At 41.5% G+C, this 21,906-nt stretch overlaps 1 protein-coding gene across 1 annotated transcript; it reads left to right on the top strand.

The window, feature by feature from the left end:
• The first annotated feature begins 4,794 nt into the window (after window positions 1-4,794).
• On the top strand, window positions 4,795-20,380 carry LOC122130441 (tripartite motif-containing protein 16-like). Its single transcript, XM_042705174.1, has 5 exons — window positions 4,795-5,403; window positions 8,394-8,489; window positions 8,720-8,953; window positions 9,186-9,317; window positions 19,166-20,380. Exons 1-5 carry the CDS (start codon window positions 4,816-4,818, stop codon window positions 19,757-19,759), a joined length of 1,644 nt encoding a protein of 547 aa, XP_042561108.1. The 5' UTR covers window positions 4,795-4,815; the 3' UTR covers window positions 19,760-20,380.
• The last annotated feature ends 1,526 nt before the right edge of the window (window positions 20,381-21,906 follow it).

Genomic DNA, 21,906 nt, shown 5'->3' with positions numbered 1-21,906 from the left:
ATTGAAAGAAAGCAGAACTTGTCTTATCTCTGCTCGATAGAAACGTGTTTGTGCGACTCCTGTGCTTCCCTGAAGGCATTTCAGTTTTGACAACAGAAAACAATGGAAAAAAAATGTGTTTAGATACTTTTGAACAAGATTCCTCCTCAAAGCTGAAAATCTTGAAGTGATAAGTCCGAAAATGTTGCAGCATTAACCTGTTTTTGTATAACCTTCATCTGTGCTGTCCTGTTCACAGTCCAAAAATGAAAGGTCACCTGTTTTTGGTGTGAGAATCAATCCCTGATCTCAGCATCGTCATCTCATGGGATAGTTTCAGATGAACTTCAGAAGAATCTCTTCGTTAGTGTGGTAATTTGTCTGTATGAGGAGTGACATAACGGGCCATGATGAGTAAAATACCCGTTCATAAATTACATAGGCTACAGAATGGCATACCGAAATGTAGACACGAGGGTGGTAACGTTCATTAAAGCTAATGCTTAAACCAGGGGTCTTCAACCTTTTTCAGCCCCAGGACCCCTTGGCTGAGAGAGACACTGAGCAGGGACCCTCACCCCCGCCGCCCCAAATTTGGGCCTGATATTCATATAATTTATTTGGAACTAAGTGTCAGTCACACACACACACTCCCCTACACATGTTTGAACAGAATTACAAATCATCTGTGACACACAACTCGTTTCAATTTATTCTGTTTATTATTGACATTTTTTTCTCCCTTACAGTTAGCCATCACTCTGTATTAAATTAGGGAGGGACAAATAATTGAGTAGCTCGAGAAGCTTAAGTATGGATGAAATATCTCATACCTAGTGAGAGATCTGACGTTTGAGAATTCATCATTCATGTCTTTCGCAACAACATTCTCCCTATGAAGCATGCAGTGCGTCATACATGGCTCTTGCACCGTCTGAGCACATTGCGACACATTTTGGCCAGGGTATATCATGTTCACGGAAAAAATTGTCGATCACTTTGAAAATCTCTGAACTTTTTTTACCTCCAGGCAGCTGCTTACAGAATAGAAATTCCTCCTGCATCTCATTTTGGTCGACAAATCACAAAAAAGCTAAAAGCTGAGCGTCGTTTGACACATCGGTGGATTCATCTAATTGTAGTGCAAAATAATCTGCCTTCGGGAGTTTTGCGACTAGTAGTGCCCTCACATCAACTGCCAATTCATCAATAGGGCGGGCATTGGGATGCTTTTCAGGTTTTTTTACGTACTCATCCTTCCCAAACATTGTTTTGCACATATCACTAACTGTTGGCAATATTAAACTTTCCGCAATTATGTATGGCTGTTTGGTCTGAGCGACACGTAGCCTAATGCAACTTGATAAGAGGCTTTTAAAGCTAGCTCACACACTTTGGCTGATTGTCTCATCAAGGTCTGCTGGCCCTCGAAAGATTTTAAACGGGAAATATTGAATGTTTTTTTTTTTCAAATGAGTATGGGTTGCCTTTGAGTGTCGTTGCAGCTTTGATGGTTTTATAGTTTCGTTTGATAGCACGCACACTGCTAATTCTTCACCATCGGTCTCTTTGTAGGTGAAGGCAAACTTCAGATAATTCTCTGAATATTTACGTGTCTTCTCCCGTTTGCGCTTTTGGCTGTTCATGGAAGGGGTGTTGGCATCCTCTGAAGGTAGATCATCTGAACCGCCATCAGTGGTGTCTGACGTGGAGCTTTTGTTCCGAGAAATTACAAAACAACCGATTGTTTCAAATTGTATGGTTATGGCAGGTAACGTCTTTTGGCACCAGATAGCTCAATGTAGCTAAAAGTGCATATGTTGCCATTATGATCAAATGATCGCGTGAAGACTCATGGGTAGCCTATGTATTATTTTTAAGGAATAGAAAGCAATTTTTACGTTCTGTTTATGTAGTCTTTTGGACGTTTAAAATTTTTGGTTTGGCAGTTTTCTGGATTTTTTTGTTGATATTCTGTTTCTCACTGTTAAAATACACCTACTATTACAATTATAGATCACACATTTCTTTGCAAGTGGCCAAACTTGCGAAATCGGCAGGGGTTCAAATACTTATTTTCCCCACTGTATGTGAATGCTTTTCACATAAATACACACATACTGTACTTTGCATACCTCTGTGACACACCGTTGACCTTTGACCTCTGACCCCAGATGTGTCCCGGATCAGAGCTGTATCCATTACAGGAATAGCAGTCATTTGAATTTCACTGACCGTAAAAAGATAAAGACAGCCGTTACACCTCCGTCATCTTGGACAAACACAGCACATCTGCTGGACGGGGTCATGTTCTCCTACACACACCTGACGCATCTAGACTCAGAACTACTGTTAGCCTATGCATCTGTGTTCCCTTTATATGAACTACTGTTAGCCTATGCGTCTGTGTTCCCTCTATATGTACATCAGAACTCCTGTTAGCCTATGCGTCTGTGTTCCCTCTATATGTACATCGTAAATCAGACAACAGTTAGCTGCGGCCCCTATGGGTCCTGTAGGCTGTAATGTTATCTCTGAGAGGCTATTTACATTAGTAATTAGTAGGGCCGATGTGACATACTGTACTCGTTCTCTAAACCCCTTTCTGTACATGTTTCTGAAAAACAACATCTGTATTGCACTTTATATGATGATGAAGATGGCTGTGTGTGTGTGTGTTTGTATGTCTGTGTGTTTGCATGTGTGTGTGTGCGTGCGTGTCTGTGTGCTTGCGTGCATATATCTGTGTCTGTGCGTGTGTGTGTGTGCGTGTCTGTGTCTGTGAGTGTGTGCGTGCGCGCGTTTGTGTGTGTGTGTGTGTGTGTTGCAGCCAACACAGAGGCTGATCCGGCCCAAATCCACTCCAGGGTTGGGGCCCATTTGGGGATGAGGTGTAGTTTGGGGACGAGGTGTAGTTTCGGGACGGGGTGTAGTTAGGGGACGAGGTGTAGTTTGGGGACGGGGTGTAGTAAGGTGTCAAACCCAGAGCAGACTGAGCACTGGGCCCTGGGCTCTGTAGAGCGTCTTAAGACAATTGTATTGTTTTGGCGCTATGTAAATAAAATAGAATTGAATTGAACTGAACTGAGTGAACTCACTGACTGCACCCAGCATTGACAGGTCGGACACGGGCACACTGAGCAGAGCCCCTCTGAGACCACACACAGCTACGGTAAATCAAGGAAAGCCTCACGTGATCGTGACTATAGGAATGCCCAGCAGAGGAAGACACTCCAAGGGCCCTCCATCTGTGAGAGGTCTTACTCAGCACTCTTGGAGGGGAACCAGGGAGAAACTCATGACGGATCTTTTGCAAATAGGTTTTCTCTGAAAATAAAACAATATTCAAAATTATAATAAAAAAACAAAGTGTTTCTGACCTCCACCTTTTGTGTTTGCAGAATTACAATTACATATTTTACCAAGAATCAACCAGCTGTTCTTCGTGAAATATGTGAAGAATCGCCACAATGTAGGAGTGCAGACTTTTCTCTTTTTTATTTCTGAAGTGTAGACAACTTATCTTATCTATGCATAAGCAGATGGTCAAACACAGCTATCATTCCACTGCTGTCCACACCTGAGACTCTGTGATGAGTGAAGAGTCTTAGTCAGACACAGCTATCATTCCACTGCTGTCCACACCTGTGACTCTGTGATGAGTGAAGAGTCTTAGTCAGACACAGCTATCATTCCACTGCTGTCCACACCTGAGACTCTGTGATGAGTGAAGAGTCTTAGTCAGACACAGATATCATTCCACTGCTGTCCACCCCTGAGACTCTGTGATGAGTGTAGGTTTGGACATGAAGGGTCTTAGTCAGACATGCAGATGAGCTGAGTGTGCCCCTTCTGTCAGGCTGGACGGTGGTGATGGGTAATTCACTGGGCCAAAAATAAACATCAGATAGACACCACCAACACAGTACCTCACCTCCCACCCCATTGGTTTAACATTACCTCACCTCCCACCCCATTGGTTCAACATTACCTCACCTCCCACCCCATTGGTTCAACATTACCTCACCCCCCACCTCATTGGTTCAACATTATCTCACCTCCCACCCCATTGGTTCAACAGTATCTCACCTCCTACCCCATTGGTTCAACATTACCTCACCTCCCACCCCATTGGTTCAACAGTACCTCACCTCCCACCCCATTGGTTCAACAGTACCTCACCTCCCACCCCATTGGTTCAACATTACCTTGACTCTCTCTGCGTCTCTCCGACAAACAACTCCACCCACAGAGGAACACTACCCCCCCTTCCTCATCCTCCTCATCTTCCTCCATTTAAAAATCTGGCAGATTTGCCATTGAGGTGAAGAGACAAAGTAAACAAGCCTGATGAACCCAACTCATTGTTTGTCTAAAACTAGAAAGCTGCTAAATGATTTAAAGACACAACTGCACACACATCCAAACAGCCAGTTCTCAGGCCCACTGCAGATGAAGTTCTCTCATTAACACCATGTCACACCAAGCACTGTGTTGATTCCTCAGGTATACCAGCTACACACTCTCCCATCAGACTCCATTTCACTTTTATCTCTCCCTCTCTCTCTCTCTCCTTCTCCCTCACTCTCCCTTTGTCCTTCCACTCTCTTCCGCTGTCCTTCTCTCTCCTTTTCACTCTCTCTCCCTCTGTCCTTCCTCTCTCTCCTTCTACCTCTCTTTCTCTCTCTCACACACACAGACACACCTTCTCAAATAATCTCCTCCTCAACAGTGTGGCAACCACATCTCTGCCACTCCTCCTTAGAATAAAACACATGAAACAGAAACTGAACTCTCACACTGTTATCTTCCTGTGTGTGATCGTGGCTCTGAGAAATGGCAGAATCTTCGACCCAAAGACAGGATTCTTTCACTTGTCCAGTTTGTCTGGATCTAATAAAGGATCCAGTTACCATTCCATGTGGACACACTTATTGTCTGGGCTGTATTAAAGGTTGCTGGGATCAGGAAGATGGTAAAGGCATCTACAGCTGCCCCCAGTGCAGACAGACATTTAGCCCAAGACCTGTTCTCAGTAGAAACATTCTGATTGCTGAGATGGTGGAGGAATTTAGGAAGACCAGAATCCAAACTGATGTTCCTGCTCACTGTTTTGCTGGACCTGGAGATGTGGAGTGTGACGTCTGCACTGGGACAAAACTCAAAGCTGTGAAGTCCTGTCTGGAATGTCTGGTGTCATACTGTGAAACTCACTACAAAGTTCACAATGAACTTTTTCCTGGACGAAAACACAAGGTGATTGATGCCACAGGCCAGCTACAGGACAGGATCTGCTCTCATCATGAGAAGGTTTTTGAAATATTTTGTCGAACCGATCAGAGTTGTATCTGCTATCTGTGCACAATGGACGAACATAAAGGCCATGACACAGTCACTGCTGCAGCAGAATGGACAAACAAACAGGTCAGTACTGGAGCTACACGTGTGTCCAAAAATTCTATGAGGGCTCTTATACGTACTAACTGTGAATGTAATACTATAACTACAAGAATACTATCTCACCAGTATTTAAGTCTGGCTGTTTCCGCAATGACTTTGCCCATTAGAAAAAGGAAGAATCAAGAAATGATTATCAGGTGTAAGATCCAGTGTTGAGTAAAAACCAGCTTGACAAGTTTTTGCTGTTTAATGCCAGTGCTCCTGTAACAGGGAGCGGCAGTGTAGGTCCGACTACGCCACCCAGTTTAAAGAGGAAGTGTAATGAATGTGCTTCCCCTACTTCTATACCCTTTGCAGATGCTTCCTCTGTACCTAACTAAAAAGGTCAACCGTGAACTGGCAAAAAACCCAGGCAGAGGTTAAAAATACTACAGCTACCTACAGATATGCGAGGCCGGTCTTTACCCAACTTAATTTTTTATAATTGGGCCTGCCATGCTCGCCACCTTTGGTCAGGGTTACATTCTTTTGCCAAGGGGAAGGTGTGTGTTGATTCTTGGGCTAGCTACCCACACTCCCCATGGAGTCTGGTTACTTGTGAAGCTAATAATATTAACCCTGAAATAAAGCACAACCCTGTCATTTACAGCAGCATCAGAGTATGGCGTGATATATCTAAATACCTAGGGAGAGAAAAGAGGAAATCCCTATTGTCCTCTATTATCCAAAACCCTGACTTCCCTGCAGGCGTCAGCTCATCTGTGTTCTTTGCATGGCGAGATAAGGTGTTTATGTACTTGATCATTTATTTAAAGACAATGCCCTCATGTCTTTTCAACAACTACAGGAGTTGTTTGATATTCCCAAGTCACATTTCTTTGGGTATTTACAAATAAGACAATTTATATCCTCCCTTGCTAACCTCTCTCCCACTGCTTCTCATCTTGATGATCCAGAAACATTTCTTCTGAACCGCAAAAGTTTGAAACATTTCATTTCCGCTTTTTATTCTCTACTACTTTCCTTTGACACATACGAGCTACCCAATATCTCCCGCAAATGGGAAAGCAACTTGGGTACTGAATTTATTGAGGATGATTGGAAGGAGGCAATAGATGTGATCAGATCAGCATCTACCTGTAATAGACTGAGGGAGACTCAGTATAAGATACTTCATAGGCTGCATATCACCCCAGTTAGTTTGCATAAAATAAATCGCTCCATCTGTCCTCTCTGCAGTAAGTGCAAATCAGAAAGGGGGACCTATTTTCATTGTTTCTGGGAGTGCAAATTTATAGCTAGATTCTTGAAGCACGTTGCCAAAGTAATCAGTGAGGTCCTTGAAGTTGAGATTAAGAGAGATCCAAGTGTCTTCCTTGTTGGTCTCCCCTCTAAGGTGCTACATCTCCCCTCTCCAAGATACACACTCCTTGAGAAGCTCCTCTTAACTGCCCGAAAATGCATCTTACTTCACTGGATTAAAGAGTGCCCACCAACTATTACTTTATGGTACAGAGAGATCTTTAACATTCTCCCACATGAAAAATTGGTGGCTATTATAAAAGGAAAGGAGGGTTTGTTTTTGGAAATCTGGTCCCCTTTCATAGACTACCTGCCAGAAGACCTCAGGTCCTTACTTATGAGAGGGGAATTGGGTACTTTTTGGAGTCAGACCAGACCTCCTTCACAGCCCCGATACATTTCATTATGTACTCATATTCCCTTACACCTTTGTGCATGTAGTGGACTGGAGACAGTACTTTGTATACGTTCTTAAATAATCTTGTGGACAATTTTCTTTTTTGTAAACCCTTTTTTTTAACCCTTCTGTGTTTGTGTTGATTGCTGACTGCTGTGGGTGGGGGAGGGTGGGGATTGTTGTTATGTGCTTTGTAATGTTATCCCTTGTCTAAACCAATAAAAAGTATGTTAAAAAAAAAAAAAAAAAAGAGGCAGTGTAGATCCGACTACGCCACCCAGTTTAAGAGGCAGTGTAGATCCGACTATACCACCCAGTTTAAAGAGACAGTGTAGATCCGATTACACCACCCAGTTTAAAGAGCTGGGACTCTATGTGTACAGGTTCTTGGTTTGATGGGAGCAACACAACAGAATCATCCAGACAACAGAGTTCAAATACAAAAATATAATATTTATTACAAACGTTGCTTTCCAAAACAAAAGGTACCCCATAATACAGATCTATCCAAAGTCCATGTGCAACAGTCAGTGGCCCAGCTGAATGGAGCACCGTCCACAGCAGAATCCCTGTTCAGTCCGTCAGCATCCACTACACCGCATCACAACCACTCTATGTTGGCCTATCCAAGCATGCACACTCGCACGCACACAGAGAGGGGGAGAGAGAGAAAGAGAAAGAGAAACGCCAGTATCTCCACAAGTAGCAAATGCACTTTCACTGGCAGCCTACGGACACAGAAGCAGGGGCCGGGGAAGACCCCAACTTCAGGGCAGCAGTGAAGCAGCCAGCAAACTTAGAACAGTGACCTTGTGCAGCAGACTTGGCCTTTATAGCACTCTAACGAATCCTAAGGGATGTCCAGCACCTCACAGACTGTTCGCTGTTCATTTTAAAAAGGTGCCAATAATAGCGGTAATTACCAGCACCTTTTACCGCACAGTCAGCCATTGGTTAGGTGCACAGACAAGGGGCCGGTGCCCGGCAGAGAGTTACAAAAATGAGTGGTCCTAATTAAAGACACGGCAACCCAAACATACAAGCAAAATAAAATGTTCCTGTAGAAACAAACAAAACGTGATGCATAACAAGGACCACACACCGTTATCCAACCTCCCCATATGACATCTCTTGAACTTAGCTCATGGCTTTATCCTGATTTTCACTTGAAGATGATAGCATCCTCTTCAATGTACTTAAAGGTTTTTGCTTATGAATGTTCAGTTGTCATGTGTGATTTTTTTATCAACATTGTTGTAAACAATCCACCGATAGTACAGATAGAATGGCTTTTCTTTTTTCTTTTTTTTAACAGAGGCAGTTGGGGCAGACCCAGAGGAGATTCCAGCAGATAATCCAGTTGAGAGAGAAGGAGCTGCAGGAGCTGAGGAAGGCTGTGGAAACTCTCAAGGTGAGTACTGACCACATAAGACAACAACTGGCTCAGCAATCGCTTGTTATTGTGTTATCACCGTTATTCTGCCATCCACATGATACAGACCATCAAAGAAAGACATGGTTTGGTAGGATTTGCCCTTGGTCATTTGATCAAGAAGAGCCAGTCACACCACAAGTGAGTTTGCTCCTTCACTTACCTCTGTGGGTCTCCTGCCACCCTCCTCTTTGTGTGTCTCCTAACAGAGCTCTGCACAGACAGCAGTGGAGGACAGTGAGAGGATCTTTACTGAGATGATCCACTCCATTGTGAGAAGGCGCATTGAGGTGACAAACCTGATCAGAGCTCAGGAGAAGGCTGAGGTGAGTCGGGCTGAAGGACTCTTGAAGCGACTGGAGGAGGAGATTGCTGAGCTGAAGAGGAGAGATGCTGAGCTGGAGCAGCTTTCACACACAGAGGATCACATCCATTTCCTGAAGGTAACAGAATTTCAAATAAAGCGTCCATGTGGGTTTAGGAGAGGAAAAATGTAATGAATGTAATGTTTGTAATGTTTTACATCTGTTTAATATAATCACATACCTAAACACATGAGTGCATATACACTAAACCAACTGAATTCACCCATCATGTCTGCAGCCTTTGGGGAAACACAAACCTGACTGAATATTCAGGAGGTCTGCCTCAACGTTTATGTATTTCTCTCTGCAGAAATTCCCATCAATCAGAGACTCTCCTCGCTCCTCGCCCAGCATGACCTTCTACCAAAGCTTCTCTTTTGAGGCTGTGAAGGAATCTTTCTCTGGATTGAAGGTGCAGCTGGAGGACATCTTCAGGAAGGAAGTAGTCAGGATATCTGCAGCAGGTGGATACAAATGTAGAATTGACTCAATGATGAATTACTTATTTAAAAGTTTGAGAAGACAAGGATCCCACTTCATTTTGATGTATTTTTCTGAATCTCTCAACAGTAACGGATATCCAGATCATCCAGTTTTTAGAATGTGAGTCTCTCTCTGTCCCTCTGTCTCTGTCTCTCTCTCTCTCTCTCTCTCTCTCGCTTTATCTCTCTGTCACACACACACACACACACACACACACACACACACACACACACACACACACACACACACACACACACACACACACACACACACACACACTCAAACACAGTATCAATAGTTATTACACTGGTCAGGTTTGTAGCCCTCTGAGTTCTAGTTTGTCATTTCATGTGTCTGTATTAGCATTTGCACTATGAGTTTTAACAGCATTTGAAATTGATTTTAGTTTGGGTTGAAGCATTAGACAGATCAGTAAACATGTTGTGAACAGGGTTTAGGTTACATCCCTGGACACCAGTGACAGTTTTATGTAATATCGAAGCACTGTAAAGCTGAATTACCCTTGGTAAAGGAAAAGGTAGTTGCCTAAGAAATAACATTTGCTTTCACAGCTTTTCACGGATCTGTCACAGTTGCTAAAAACTAAATTAAAGAAAACAAAACACCGAAGAAGAAGCCAGTTAAAAAAATATGGGCTTAATCAGTGTCTGAATATAAGTGTGTGAGTCTGGTCTTCAGATCCTGGGTGAATGAGTTTCTCTGTGTTGGGATCCCAGGTGCTGATCCTGAGCTCCCAGTCAGAAGAACAGACAGTAATGAGAAGCTGCCACCAAACAGTAATACTGACTGATTCTAACAGCCTCTAAGCCTTTACATCAGGGGTCTAGAACAGAAATAATAGTTTCAATGTATCTCATCACTGATATAATCTGATCTCAATAAAACCCTCTTTAAGCTGCAAGACGTAGGAGGCATTGAGGTGTGGTTGGGCTCCAGAGTTCGAAATAAAGGCCTTGATAATAATCATGTGTAAAAATGCCCTAAACTTTATTAATCCAGAGATTAGGAGAGATAAAGCATAATTACTATTTTTTTTTTTATTTATCTCTCGATTGGCATCACAATGATCAGGGAAACCACGGACAAAAACAGAAGCCAATGGAGGTCAGAGACGGAGTTAAATTTCAGGTTCAGAAACAAACATTTCTGCATACAAACATTTGTTCTCATAAAAAACAGCACAAATGGTCTGGACAGTTTCCTGCCCCTGTTCACACATGAGCTCATCTGGGCGTTGCCCTGGTACTGTACTAGGGGGCTGGCAGGGTCATGTCCGCACCATTGACACTGAAATCTATCCCACAAACTAGTGATTCACTTTTCTATTACACTATAAATGCAATGAAAACGAGTTGCCCCATTTTTCATGAGAAGGGCTGTGATTGGACTTTCCCTGTAAACGTCTCTCAAGTTTTCTAGCATAACTCTGGGAATGACATTAAAGCAGCAGCATATTTGGGACACGGCATTCCAAGTTGCAGTTGTGAGAGTGAATGGCTGCGCCCAGGCAAACTCCGGATCCTATTTGGGGATATTGTCCAGAGTTCATATCTGAAAGAGGCTAAAGACATTCCAGATCACATACTCTCAACTTGTTTTTCCCACTATGTCTGCAATTAGGATGTGTTCATGAATCAATTAAATAGTTTAAGAACAGAAGGACTTTTAAATGCCCTTACCACCCTAATGAAGACGAATGGTTCTTGAATGAGTGAATGTCATGTCAGTGGGAGGTTGGAGGCCTCTGGGGACCCTCTGTTAAGACTAAAGCAACTGGACGCTCCTAATGTCACTTAACCCTCATGTGGTTTTTGGGTCTGTGGGACCCATTGCCAATGTTAACTACAAAAAAAATAGATCAAAGCATTTCTTCAACCTCAAACTCAATAGCTTTGGATCATTTGTTTTTAAAAGAACATGTTAAACTAATTCTGATTGAGTTCATACTGTATACCCCCTCCCATATAGTTATGGCAGTGAGATTCACCTTTGGGTGAACAAAGGTGAATCTCGCTGCCATAACTATAGCATATGCTCTCTCCCATTAAACTACGTTATCACTCAGTGTACAATTAACTAAAAGACACTAACAACTTGAAGCATTGCAAAATGTATAAAATATGGGTTGCTGTATCCTCTATTTATTTTGTATAGTGTAGTGTTGCATTGCAAAAGAAAAGAAAAACATATGACATCTCTTACAGTACATATTGTAATACAAATCAAATACAGTAAATACGAAATTCAGATAAATGCCTCAAGACAGCTCTGTGCTAAATCTCCAGTTGTATTATATAGTACAGCATGTAGACACTTTTCATTCCCAGTACAGTAAGAGAAACAACAATACATGAGACTACCACTAGGTGTCCTGCTGCCCTAATGCTGATCTATGGTGATTTTCTTTATGAACATTCTCCCTTGGCTTGAATCTTTAGAAAAAAATTCTTTAACATACTTGTCCAGCCCTTAAATCACCCATATTCCACAAATTTTTCAAGGCAAGCAGTTGTCATGACACCAAGGACAAAATGTAATGATCCATTGGTTTGCCTGTCAGAGTACTGTAGATATAGTACAGTATTGTGACAGTACGGTACAGTTTGGTGTGTGTGTGGTCAATTGGCCATGTCTGATCAGTGGTACAGCGGTTACTGGTTAGTGTTGTGAACTAACAAGTAGCTGACCTGGGCTCAATTCTTGGGCAATGCAAGATGCTATTGGAAGTCACTTTGGATGAAAGTGTGTTGTAGTTGTATGTTTTGGTCACTTTGGATTAAAGTGTGTGTTGTAGTTGCATGGTTTGGTTACTTTGTCTTTCATGACTTACATATACAGTAGTAATACAGTTTTTTACCATCATTTTCACCCTTGTCTCAATACCATTGACGGAATCGATAAGCACGCTTAAGTTGAAGAAGGGACCGGAGAGTTGAAGTCAGGTTTCTGTAGTTTATTTTCGGCGTGGAGACCCCCTCTCAGTTTGGTGCTCAGAGCAAGGCCTACCTGATAGCAGAATGTGTAGGCATTTATACATTTCAGTCAGGTAGAATACAATAGGAGAGGGGATGACCACACCCTTTAGGTGAGAGGAAGGGGGAGACAGTGGGGTGAGGGGTTCACATATGGGGGGAGGGGGTGATACCATGGCACAAAGGGTCTTAGCAGGAAGGAGCCTATCTGGGGGGGGAAGGGTTCACAAGCCACTTGTTCAGGTCTCAGTGAAACAGACAGAGTACACATCCAAAATGAGTTGCAGATACAACATAAGGAGTTAATGTCTTACAACAACAGAATAGCAATATTTCCAGTTCCATCAGTCCCCTATATGAGCATTTATATGCTCACACAATAACCACCATGCAACAGCCAATCAGAGCAGGAAACATCAATATATGTTAAAGATACAAATGATACAGAACAACAGTAGAATAGCTATTTTGCAGTTCCATCAGTCCCCTACATTAGCATTTATATGCTCACACAAGAACCACCATGCAACAACAAAATCAGGCCAGGAAAACATCAATATGCGGTTCCATCACCATGTCCCCCTTTAAAAACACTAAAAAAACTACAGCAATTATGCAGACATTTAGATACTCTGTTCAAAATATGTAGTAACTTTGATAGAGTAATGAAACTATATACTTGAAATGAGACAGCTTGTTCAGATTTTTGTGGAGAATGTATTCCGTTTTTCTGCTTTTTTTTGTTTGTTTGCAGCCTTGTTACCAACTATTCAAAAGTGGTAAAACAGCATTTGCACTGAAATGTGCATGTATGAATGAACAATATAGATGTAGTTGTTGCTGAAGACATTTTCCTACTATTACTGTTGCTTAGGTAAGTCATGGGCACTCATTGAGAGAATGCGACCCACAAAACACACTTGCCTTGTTTGCCTATTTGTGGAATATGGGGGATTTTAGGGTTGGATCAGATTTGCCAAGGGAGAATGTTGTGGTACTGTAAATGTGAAGTTCATAAAAACTTCACACTGAATTCAGAGAACACCAAGTATCAGCATTAAGGCTGAAGGACACTTCTAGTGGTAAACTCACAGATCAGCATTAAGGCTGAAGGACACTTCTAGTGGTAGACTCATGTGCTGCTGTTTCACTTACTGTAGTGGGAATGAAACGTGTCTGTACACTTTTCTTGGTACTATAGTTTACCACAGAACATTTAGCATAGAGTTGTCTTGAAGCATATAGCTGAATTTCCTATTTGACTGTATTTGTTTTGTATTACAACATGTACTAAGAGGTGTCATAAATGTTTCTTTTCCTTTGCAATGCAACACTAAACTATGTAAAACATTGAGGATACAGCAACACATAACATATCCATTTTGCAATGCTTCAAATTATTTGTGATTGTAAAAAAACTGTAATGGGAAAAAGTCTTCAGCGACAACTACATCACATATGGACATTTCAATGCAAATGCTGTTCTGTACCACTTTTGTATAGTTGGGAACAAGGCTGCAAACAAACAAAACAAACCAAAACACATTTTCTGCAAACAATGAGAATAATCTGTCTTACTCAGGGCCGGCTCTAGCCCTTTGGTTGCCCTAGGCGAGATTGAGTTTTGCGCCCCCCCCCCCCCCCCCCACACACAATACTTAACATCACTTAACTTTGCATAGCAGTTGTTGCATGGACAACAAACACCAGAATAGTTTCAGAACATTTTCTTTTTTATTAGTTTAAATAATTTATTACACACTCAAAGTTAGGATTAAGTTAACTCCATAAACTGTGCAAAACACTCTTAAGCACCTGTAAGGACATTTAAGCAAATTATGACCCTCTATACCCTAACTATACCCTCTACAAACAAAAGTGCTTTTATGGATACGGTACATACCTCTACAAAATATCTCAAATACCTCACTACAATTCTTCCAGTCATTTAGGCCACTCCTAATGAGTTGGTCATTTTTCTGTGAAAAGAGCTTGCAGCAGAAGCAATACAGAGTATTGTTTTTCCTTGAATATACAAGCCAGCTTCTCTTGATTTTCTCCCCATTTACTAATTTCCTGTAGAAGTGGTTGTGGTGGCAGCTTCTCCCATCATCTCTTTTTGGAAATGTAAAGTCTGGACTGGTCTGGTATGGTCCTCTGCAAACTAACTCTGTCCTTACCGGATCACAGCTGGCCAGTCAGCAGGATCTATAGGTTCTCCCTGGATAGCAGGAATTGTGGAGGGTGAGGTGTCTGCAGGCGGCAGTGTAGTTTCACTGGTGCCCAGAGTGCTTGATGTGGTCCTGGATGTCCCTTCACCTTCACCTGTATTCAAGCATATTGTATAGCCAGACAAGCAGTGTTTAATATAATAAGTGAAATGATCATGAATGTGGTTGAACTTCTTTAAGAAAACAAGCTATTGTATTTAATACATGCTAACATGTTTCTATTGTACTTTAAAGTATGGATGTGGCTTGAATAAATACTATTAAATAGACTCACCTGATGCAGGCTGTGTGTTCCTGGCCTGTGTGTTACTGGCCCCTTGAGTACTACTGGATGTCCCTTCTCCTGCAGCTGTATTTAAACACAGAGTTCATCCATGCTGTTCGTTACACAGTTGCATTTGGTCATTTCTATCATCCTACCACATAGTTGCATTGTACAAATACATTTTATCTGACCATGTAACTTGTAGTAGATATATTACAATTACTGCCACAAGGCTAAATAATACTAGGCTACTGATTACAATTAGTAGTATTAATGTGATGTGATTATTAAAGTAATAATTGCTAATAATAACAACAATAACAAAAACAGCAACAGTAGTACTAGTTGTGTGGGCTACTTACAAAGTTCAGAGGGAGGCGAATCAGGCGTCCTTTCTACAGCGGCCTCTGCAAAAATTGCCTGAGTGCATCTGGCCAATTTAAAACAAAAATAAACAAAATGTTTAGTATATTCCTGGGGAGGAACTGTACAGAAAGGTGAACACCACCACTATCCCCAAAATGGTTACTGTGTGTGCACCTGCTAGTTGTGAACAGTCACTAAACAGAACTTATGCCATTTATAATTAATGTAGACAGCAACTGTACTTTTCATTACTAGCATACGTTATCCAGATACTGGTCTTTTGACATTTACATCCATGTAGGTTATCAGTGAAGTTACGTTTGCTAGTAATAGCCTACGTAGCAAATTAGCAAAGTAACAGTCGCTAGCTAGCTATAGCTAGCCTAAGTGACAGCAATGAAACGTCCAATATTAGCTGATGCACAATACTACATGTATTTCGTTTGACACCGTAATGGCTGAGATGAGAAGACTTGCCTCTATACTTGGCTTTCTTTTCATCTTCTTCCTTTCTTCGTTTTCGTCCCTGTGCTCCAGATGGTATTGACCGCTTCATTTTTGCGAATGTCATGTAGCTGACACGCTCACGGCTCACCCCACCCTGGCAATGTGTAGGAGCCCTCACATAACTAACGTAACGTAACTTAACGCAACCGCCCCCCCTATCGACAATAACCATCAATTCAATCTAAAAATCAGGTTGAAGTAAACGTAGGGCTGAAGGGGCGCCCTCGGATGATCATGATTAATAAACATGTTTTTATTTGCTTGTTATTCTAACTATGATTAATGGGAAGTAGGTCCAAGGGCGACGCTAGAGGGCGCCCCCAACCCATTTGTCGCCCTAGGCAGTCGCCTAGTTCGCCTATAGCAATCGCCGGCCCTGAGTCTTACTAAAAGTGCAAGTTCATTTGTCTGTCAAATACTGCATTTTTCCATCAACAGTGGATCTACATTTTGTCCAGTTTTGAAGTGAACGGTTCTGGACATTGTGGTGAACATTGACTGTGACAGGTTTACATGAATTTCAGAAGAAATGGTCATTGAATACATTGTGTATCAAAGCAATGCAAAAGTATCCACAGTTTAGTTCACATACTGATATGGTGAATGTGTTTAGTGTTTTGAAGAAGTGTTCATGCCATTGAGAGCATGATTGTAGTGTTTTTTTCTTAATAATGTCAAACAATAATGTTGTGGATCCAACAGACCTGTGAACACCCTGAGTCTAAGAAAAATATGAACACAACAGGAGAGTCAGCATTCTTTATATATGATGTGATTGAAAAATGAGCTTGCTGTGATGTTTATGATTTCCCTTCCCACTAAGTTTAATGGGCTGTAATGTGATGTTTTCTGTCTCAGTGTCTGAAGTCCAGGCTGTTTTTCCTGAACCAGCGACCAGAGAGGAGTTCTCACCGTGTAAGTTGGACATAAAGACATGCAAGCTATCACACACATACACAAAACGTACACACACCTGCACACACAGGGATACACTCACGTGCATAGAATCATGATCATTGTAGCAAACCCATATACAAATTCAAACTTACATCCATGTAAACATGTAAACACACAACCATGCACACACACACACATAGACACACAGACACACACACACACACACACACACACACACACACACACACACACATAGACACACACACACACACACACACACACACGGGTGCACATCTGCTTGGAGCCGGCCGGGTAGAGATAGAAGGGGGGGAGGGGGGGGGGGAGCTTGTGGCAGAAGGGGAGGGAGAAGTGGAGGGGAAGCAATCAGAAACATGGCAGATGAAATCATACACGTATCAGGATGAGCATCCTAGCATACATGTGGTAAATGTACACAATACATACATACAAACATAACATGGTATATACAAAATACATATAAAATTGATAGAGGATAAGGTTGGGAGAGAGCATTCAAGTATTGTAGGACAGCTTAGTGGTAATACAATGTGCTCGTAAGGTTACTATTACAAGGGTAAGTAGAGTAATTGATCAGAAAACTATGTCAATAGTGGCAATTATTTACATTGCAGGTAAATGCTAGCACAGAGTGTGGGGTAGAATAAGTGCATGACAGTGTGGTTGGGGTGGGTAGAGGTAGGCTGAGGGATTCTACAAGTAGATCAGGTGGAGAGACTACAGCAGCATCCCACAGCAAAGATAGTCTAGTTCGTAGAGTTCACCTGCCAATATGCGTATATGTACGTACTGAATGGATATGGTGATAAGGAACAATGTTTCCACAGCCATCAGTAGTTGCGAGCAAAGGTCATGCTATGAAAGTGAGACCATTTGGTTTGTAAAGATACATTTATACAGATAGAGAGATACATTTAGGTAAACAATTAACAGTAATATGGCCACTTTATCAGTATTAGCATAATTTTATGTAGAAGAAGATGCAAACACATTTAAACATTCATGCTTTTGAACGTTTGAATAGAGACACACCTGAACACACACACACTCAGTGTCTCATGTGACATGAAGTCATGAACTGCCAAAAACTAGGACAATAAATTGGAATTGATATCCAGCTGATATAAAATATGCACTTGTCCTATGTTTGTGGGATCTGTAAAGCTCTCAGATCAACGAGTCACACAAAAACAGACACATACACACACAAATGTAGACAGACATCCATGCAAACATGTAGAGAATCTCACACAACACAAATGCATGACAGTGTGGTTGGGGTGAGTAGGTGTAGGCTGAGGGAATCTACAAGTAGATCAGGTAGAGAGACTACAGCAGCATCGCACAGCAAAGATAGTCTAGACTAGGAGAGAAGGAAAGAGACATTTGTATTATTCTGTATTTCTCTCTCTCTCTCCCACTCTCTGTCTCTGTCTCTCACACACACCCATACAACCAATCACACCTACGGACTTTCACATACAAAGACACTGGAACACTTTCACACTCCTATATTCAAAGAAACCCAAATACTTACAACCACTCAACATCAGTCATTCATACAAAGGACTCACACACACAGGTTAATCACATTACTCACATATGTTTACATGTAATGACTTACTATATTTTCCCTCTGGATTGTACTAATAAGCTAAATGTGATGGTGAACTTCAGGAACCTGTATTTTTTCAATATCACATATTTGTAACATATCCTTTGTATGTCAGTGAAGCTGAGATACTCTACAGGTGTCTCCATGTTTACTTGTCTTAAGAGGGTCTTTAAGATTAAAGAAGCTGGGGACTCATAATGTCCCTCAACAAGAAACCACAAATTTACTGCCATCATAAAAACAGAAGGTTGATGCAATGTTGACATTTACACCAGTCAGTGTTTTCTTTCTTTCTCTCTCAATAGTGACTAAAGTCCAGGCTGTTTTGCCTCCTGAACCTACAACCAGAGAGGATTTCCTACACTGTGAGTTTGACACAAACACATTTTATACAGTTTACTTTATTCAAAATCATGTTTAAGCAGTTCAACATTTCTTTATGGCTGTTATTGTTCATGGGTAGAGGAAAGAGTGTATTTTCCAGTGTCTTTTTCCATTTTCCTAAAATAGCGTTCTAAACGGTATGAGATGTAACAAATGTGCCACACCCCCGTCATATCAATCACCCACACTTAATTTAAACTCAGTTCTCCGCATCAACACACACACACACACACACACACACACACACACACACACACACACTTTTGAATACAGACACTCACACATATACACCTGCACAAACATGTGCAGAATCACACACACAGACAAATCTCACTTATATGTGAAACATTCCTTCACAGAAATTAATCTCATTCCCAATAAGAAATAATCATAAAAAAAATAACAACAATGACCACACACACACACAAACCTAACACACACACCTGACGCATATAAATACCTAAGTTTGTCCTGTCTTCTCCTCCATCAGACTCCTGTCACTTCACACTGGATCCAAAAACAACACACAGAAAGCTCCATCTGTCTGAGGGGAACAGGAGGGTGGAAAGGAGTATTAAGGTCCAGTCATATCCTGATCATCCAGAGAGATTTGATGAGTGGTCTTATCAGGTGCTGTGTAGAGAGGGTGTGTCTGGACGCTGCTACTGGGAGGTTGAGTGGAGTGGGGGGTTGGTTAATATATCAGTTTCATATAAAAGCATCAGCAGGAGAGGTGATGAGTGTGAGTTTGGACGTAATCATCAGTCCTGGAGTCTGTTCCTCTCCCCCAGCAGCTCCCTTTTCAGGCACAATGATAAAGAGACTAAACTCCCTCTAGTGGTCAGCTCCAGAATAGGAGTGTATGTGGATCACAGGGCAGGAACTCTGGCCTTCTACAGCATCTCTGACACAATGACCCTCCTGCACAGAGTCCAGACCACTTTCACTCACACACTCTACCCTGGGTTTATGTGTTGGAGTTCTGGATCATCAGTGAAGCTGTTGTCACTGAGATGTACAGATGCTGAATCCAGACTACATTCACCCAGCCTCTCTAACCTGGGTTTAGGGTTAGACATTAGATCACCAGTGAAGCTGTTGTGACTCTGGGGTGGAGCGCTGTGGTGACCCCACGTATTGGCAGGTGTACCGCACTGGTGTGGTCGTAGTCTGGGAAGAAAACAATGCTTTGCAGATGACATCGGAGGCCAAACTTAGAATTTATTACAACCCACGATGAATAAAATGCAAATAAAAACAGAAAGAAACTATTTGTTAAATTACCTTTTTTGTATTAGATTATCTTGATTACAGTTTTTCGCGATAGCTTACACACTATAACTGGGCCTCTCAACTAAACATCCCAAACCATGATGCCATCTACCAAAAGACAGACTAATTTCCCAAAACTATAAACACTATCACCCTGTTTTCACACATGATTCAGATTTGTTGAACTTTTTGTGCAAAACTCTACACACAAATCCCTTCATATATCACTGGCTGCACCATGTGCTCATATAGTAAGCACTGGCATTCAATTTAATTAACTGAAGTCATCACAGCTCAAACCCAACTATCACACAATTCCCCAGGTGGAAACACTAAGAGTCAAAAGTGGTCGTACACCAATCAGAACCTCAGGGTAGGTAGATTAATGGGCCATGGGTCACTTTACTTGTGTTGGAACAATAGATCCACAAAGACCACAAAGTACAAACTGTTTTCCATTGGTTTATATTGGTAAATACATGAAAATGATTTCCTGTATTCAATATTCTTTACAGTTTTTCTCAATTGCTAACACACATTTTTTGAAAGCATGCCTCGTTTCCTCAAAACTCTAAACACAAATCCCAAAACCACTCACACAAAATGCAAAACCCTTTATACATCCTGCAAAAGGCAACTTTGCTTTCAAAACAGTGTTATGTCACCTCAAAAGGGTACTTTGTTTTCTAATGACAAACACAGCCCATTATATGAGTAGACATTCTAAGCATCGATTGAACACTGATGTGCTCAATGGAAAACACTACTATGAAATGGGAAAACACCAGTATGAAGGCCTTATCAGGAACATTATGTTACTATACGCTTACTCCTGTAGTAAAATATAACTGTATAATGTTTTTACGCAAATATAAAACAACACACAAATATACAGTAACAACTAAAATATTTCTTTATTTTTTCCAAAAGTGCTGTAGCCTATACATCACAGCAAACACAAATGAATGTGTAAATGATTTGCACAGAACAAACAATAGGATATAGGCCAGTACAGTCAAAAAAAAAAAGAAAGAAAAATGTAAAATAAAAAAGGACAAAAAACTACTGCATCCTGTTCTAGCTCAAGACAATATTGACAATGTGCTATCAGAAATATACCTACACAGTGTTGTGAATGTTGTTGCATTTTGTGTGAGTGGTTTAGGGATTTGTGTTTAGAGTTTTGAGAAAACGAGGCATGCTTCATGTGTGTAAGCAATCGAGAAAAACTGTAACATTGGATTGGATTGCAATACAGTAGAGTAATGTGTCAGTGCTGATAGGACGCAATCAGTTGTGGAAATGTATATGACTTGCACATAGTCATAGCATAACTGTTTGACTGTCGGAGTTTCTGACAAAAGGCACCCTGTACACCTGCTTTATTCTCAAGGTGTTCCGCCTTAGAACACAGTCCACTGTGGCTAGGCTCACTGTATTGATGTTTAGGAATTAGTCTTGGTCATCAATGGTTGCACTTTGTATTTGTTTACGTAATTTTACAGATACAGTACAATGGAAAATACAAGAATACTATGCTCCTGATAAGGCATTCAAACTAGTGTTTTCCTGTCATAGTAGTGTTTCTTACCTATTCCCTCTTCTGAATGTCCAGAGAATGGATGCAACTGAGAAGCGGCTTATATTTGGTTGAACCCTCTGGCCAGCCTCCTGCATGGTCAAACCATGGTTGACCACAGGGTTGACCACAGTGGCCCGAATCTCATCAGAGATAATGGCTCTCCTTCTTGCTCTTTCTCTTCATCCTCTTCCTCCTCCTCCTCCTCCTCTTACTCTCACTCCTCTGCCTTTCTGATCACCTCTCACTTCAATGTTGCCATCAATTGTTCTCCAAACCAGGAGCTAACCTGTGGCCATCATATTGCTAAAGCTTTGATTTCAAATTGCACAACAGCCTTGGAAATGGAAGTTTTGCCAATTGAATAGCAGTGTGTTCTGTCTGAACACAAGGAGGTTTT

Source organism: Clupea harengus, unplaced genomic scaffold (genome assembly GCF_900700415.2).
Source record: "Clupea harengus unplaced genomic scaffold, Ch_v2.0.2, whole genome shotgun sequence".
In the NCBI taxonomy this organism is placed as follows: Eukaryota; Metazoa; Chordata; class Actinopteri; order Clupeiformes; family Clupeidae; genus Clupea; species Clupea harengus.
Note: the sequence above shows the minus strand (reverse complement) of the source record. Positions and strands in the feature narration are given on the sequence as shown.

Bases quoted from the DNA above. Each gene is read 5' to 3' on its own strand.
- LOC122130441 (XM_042705174.1), top strand. From the start codon at position 4,816: ATGGCAGAATCTTCGACCCAAAGACAGGATTCTTTCACTTGTCCAGTT. The intron at 8,954-9,185 runs GTAACAGAATTT...TTCTCTCTGCAG, and splicing joins ATCACATCCATTTCCTGAAG to AAATTCCCATCAATCAGAGA. The intron at 9,318-19,165 runs GTAGTCAGGATA...CACTTCACACTG, and splicing joins AGGACATCTTCAGGAAGGAA to GATCCAAAAACAACACACAG.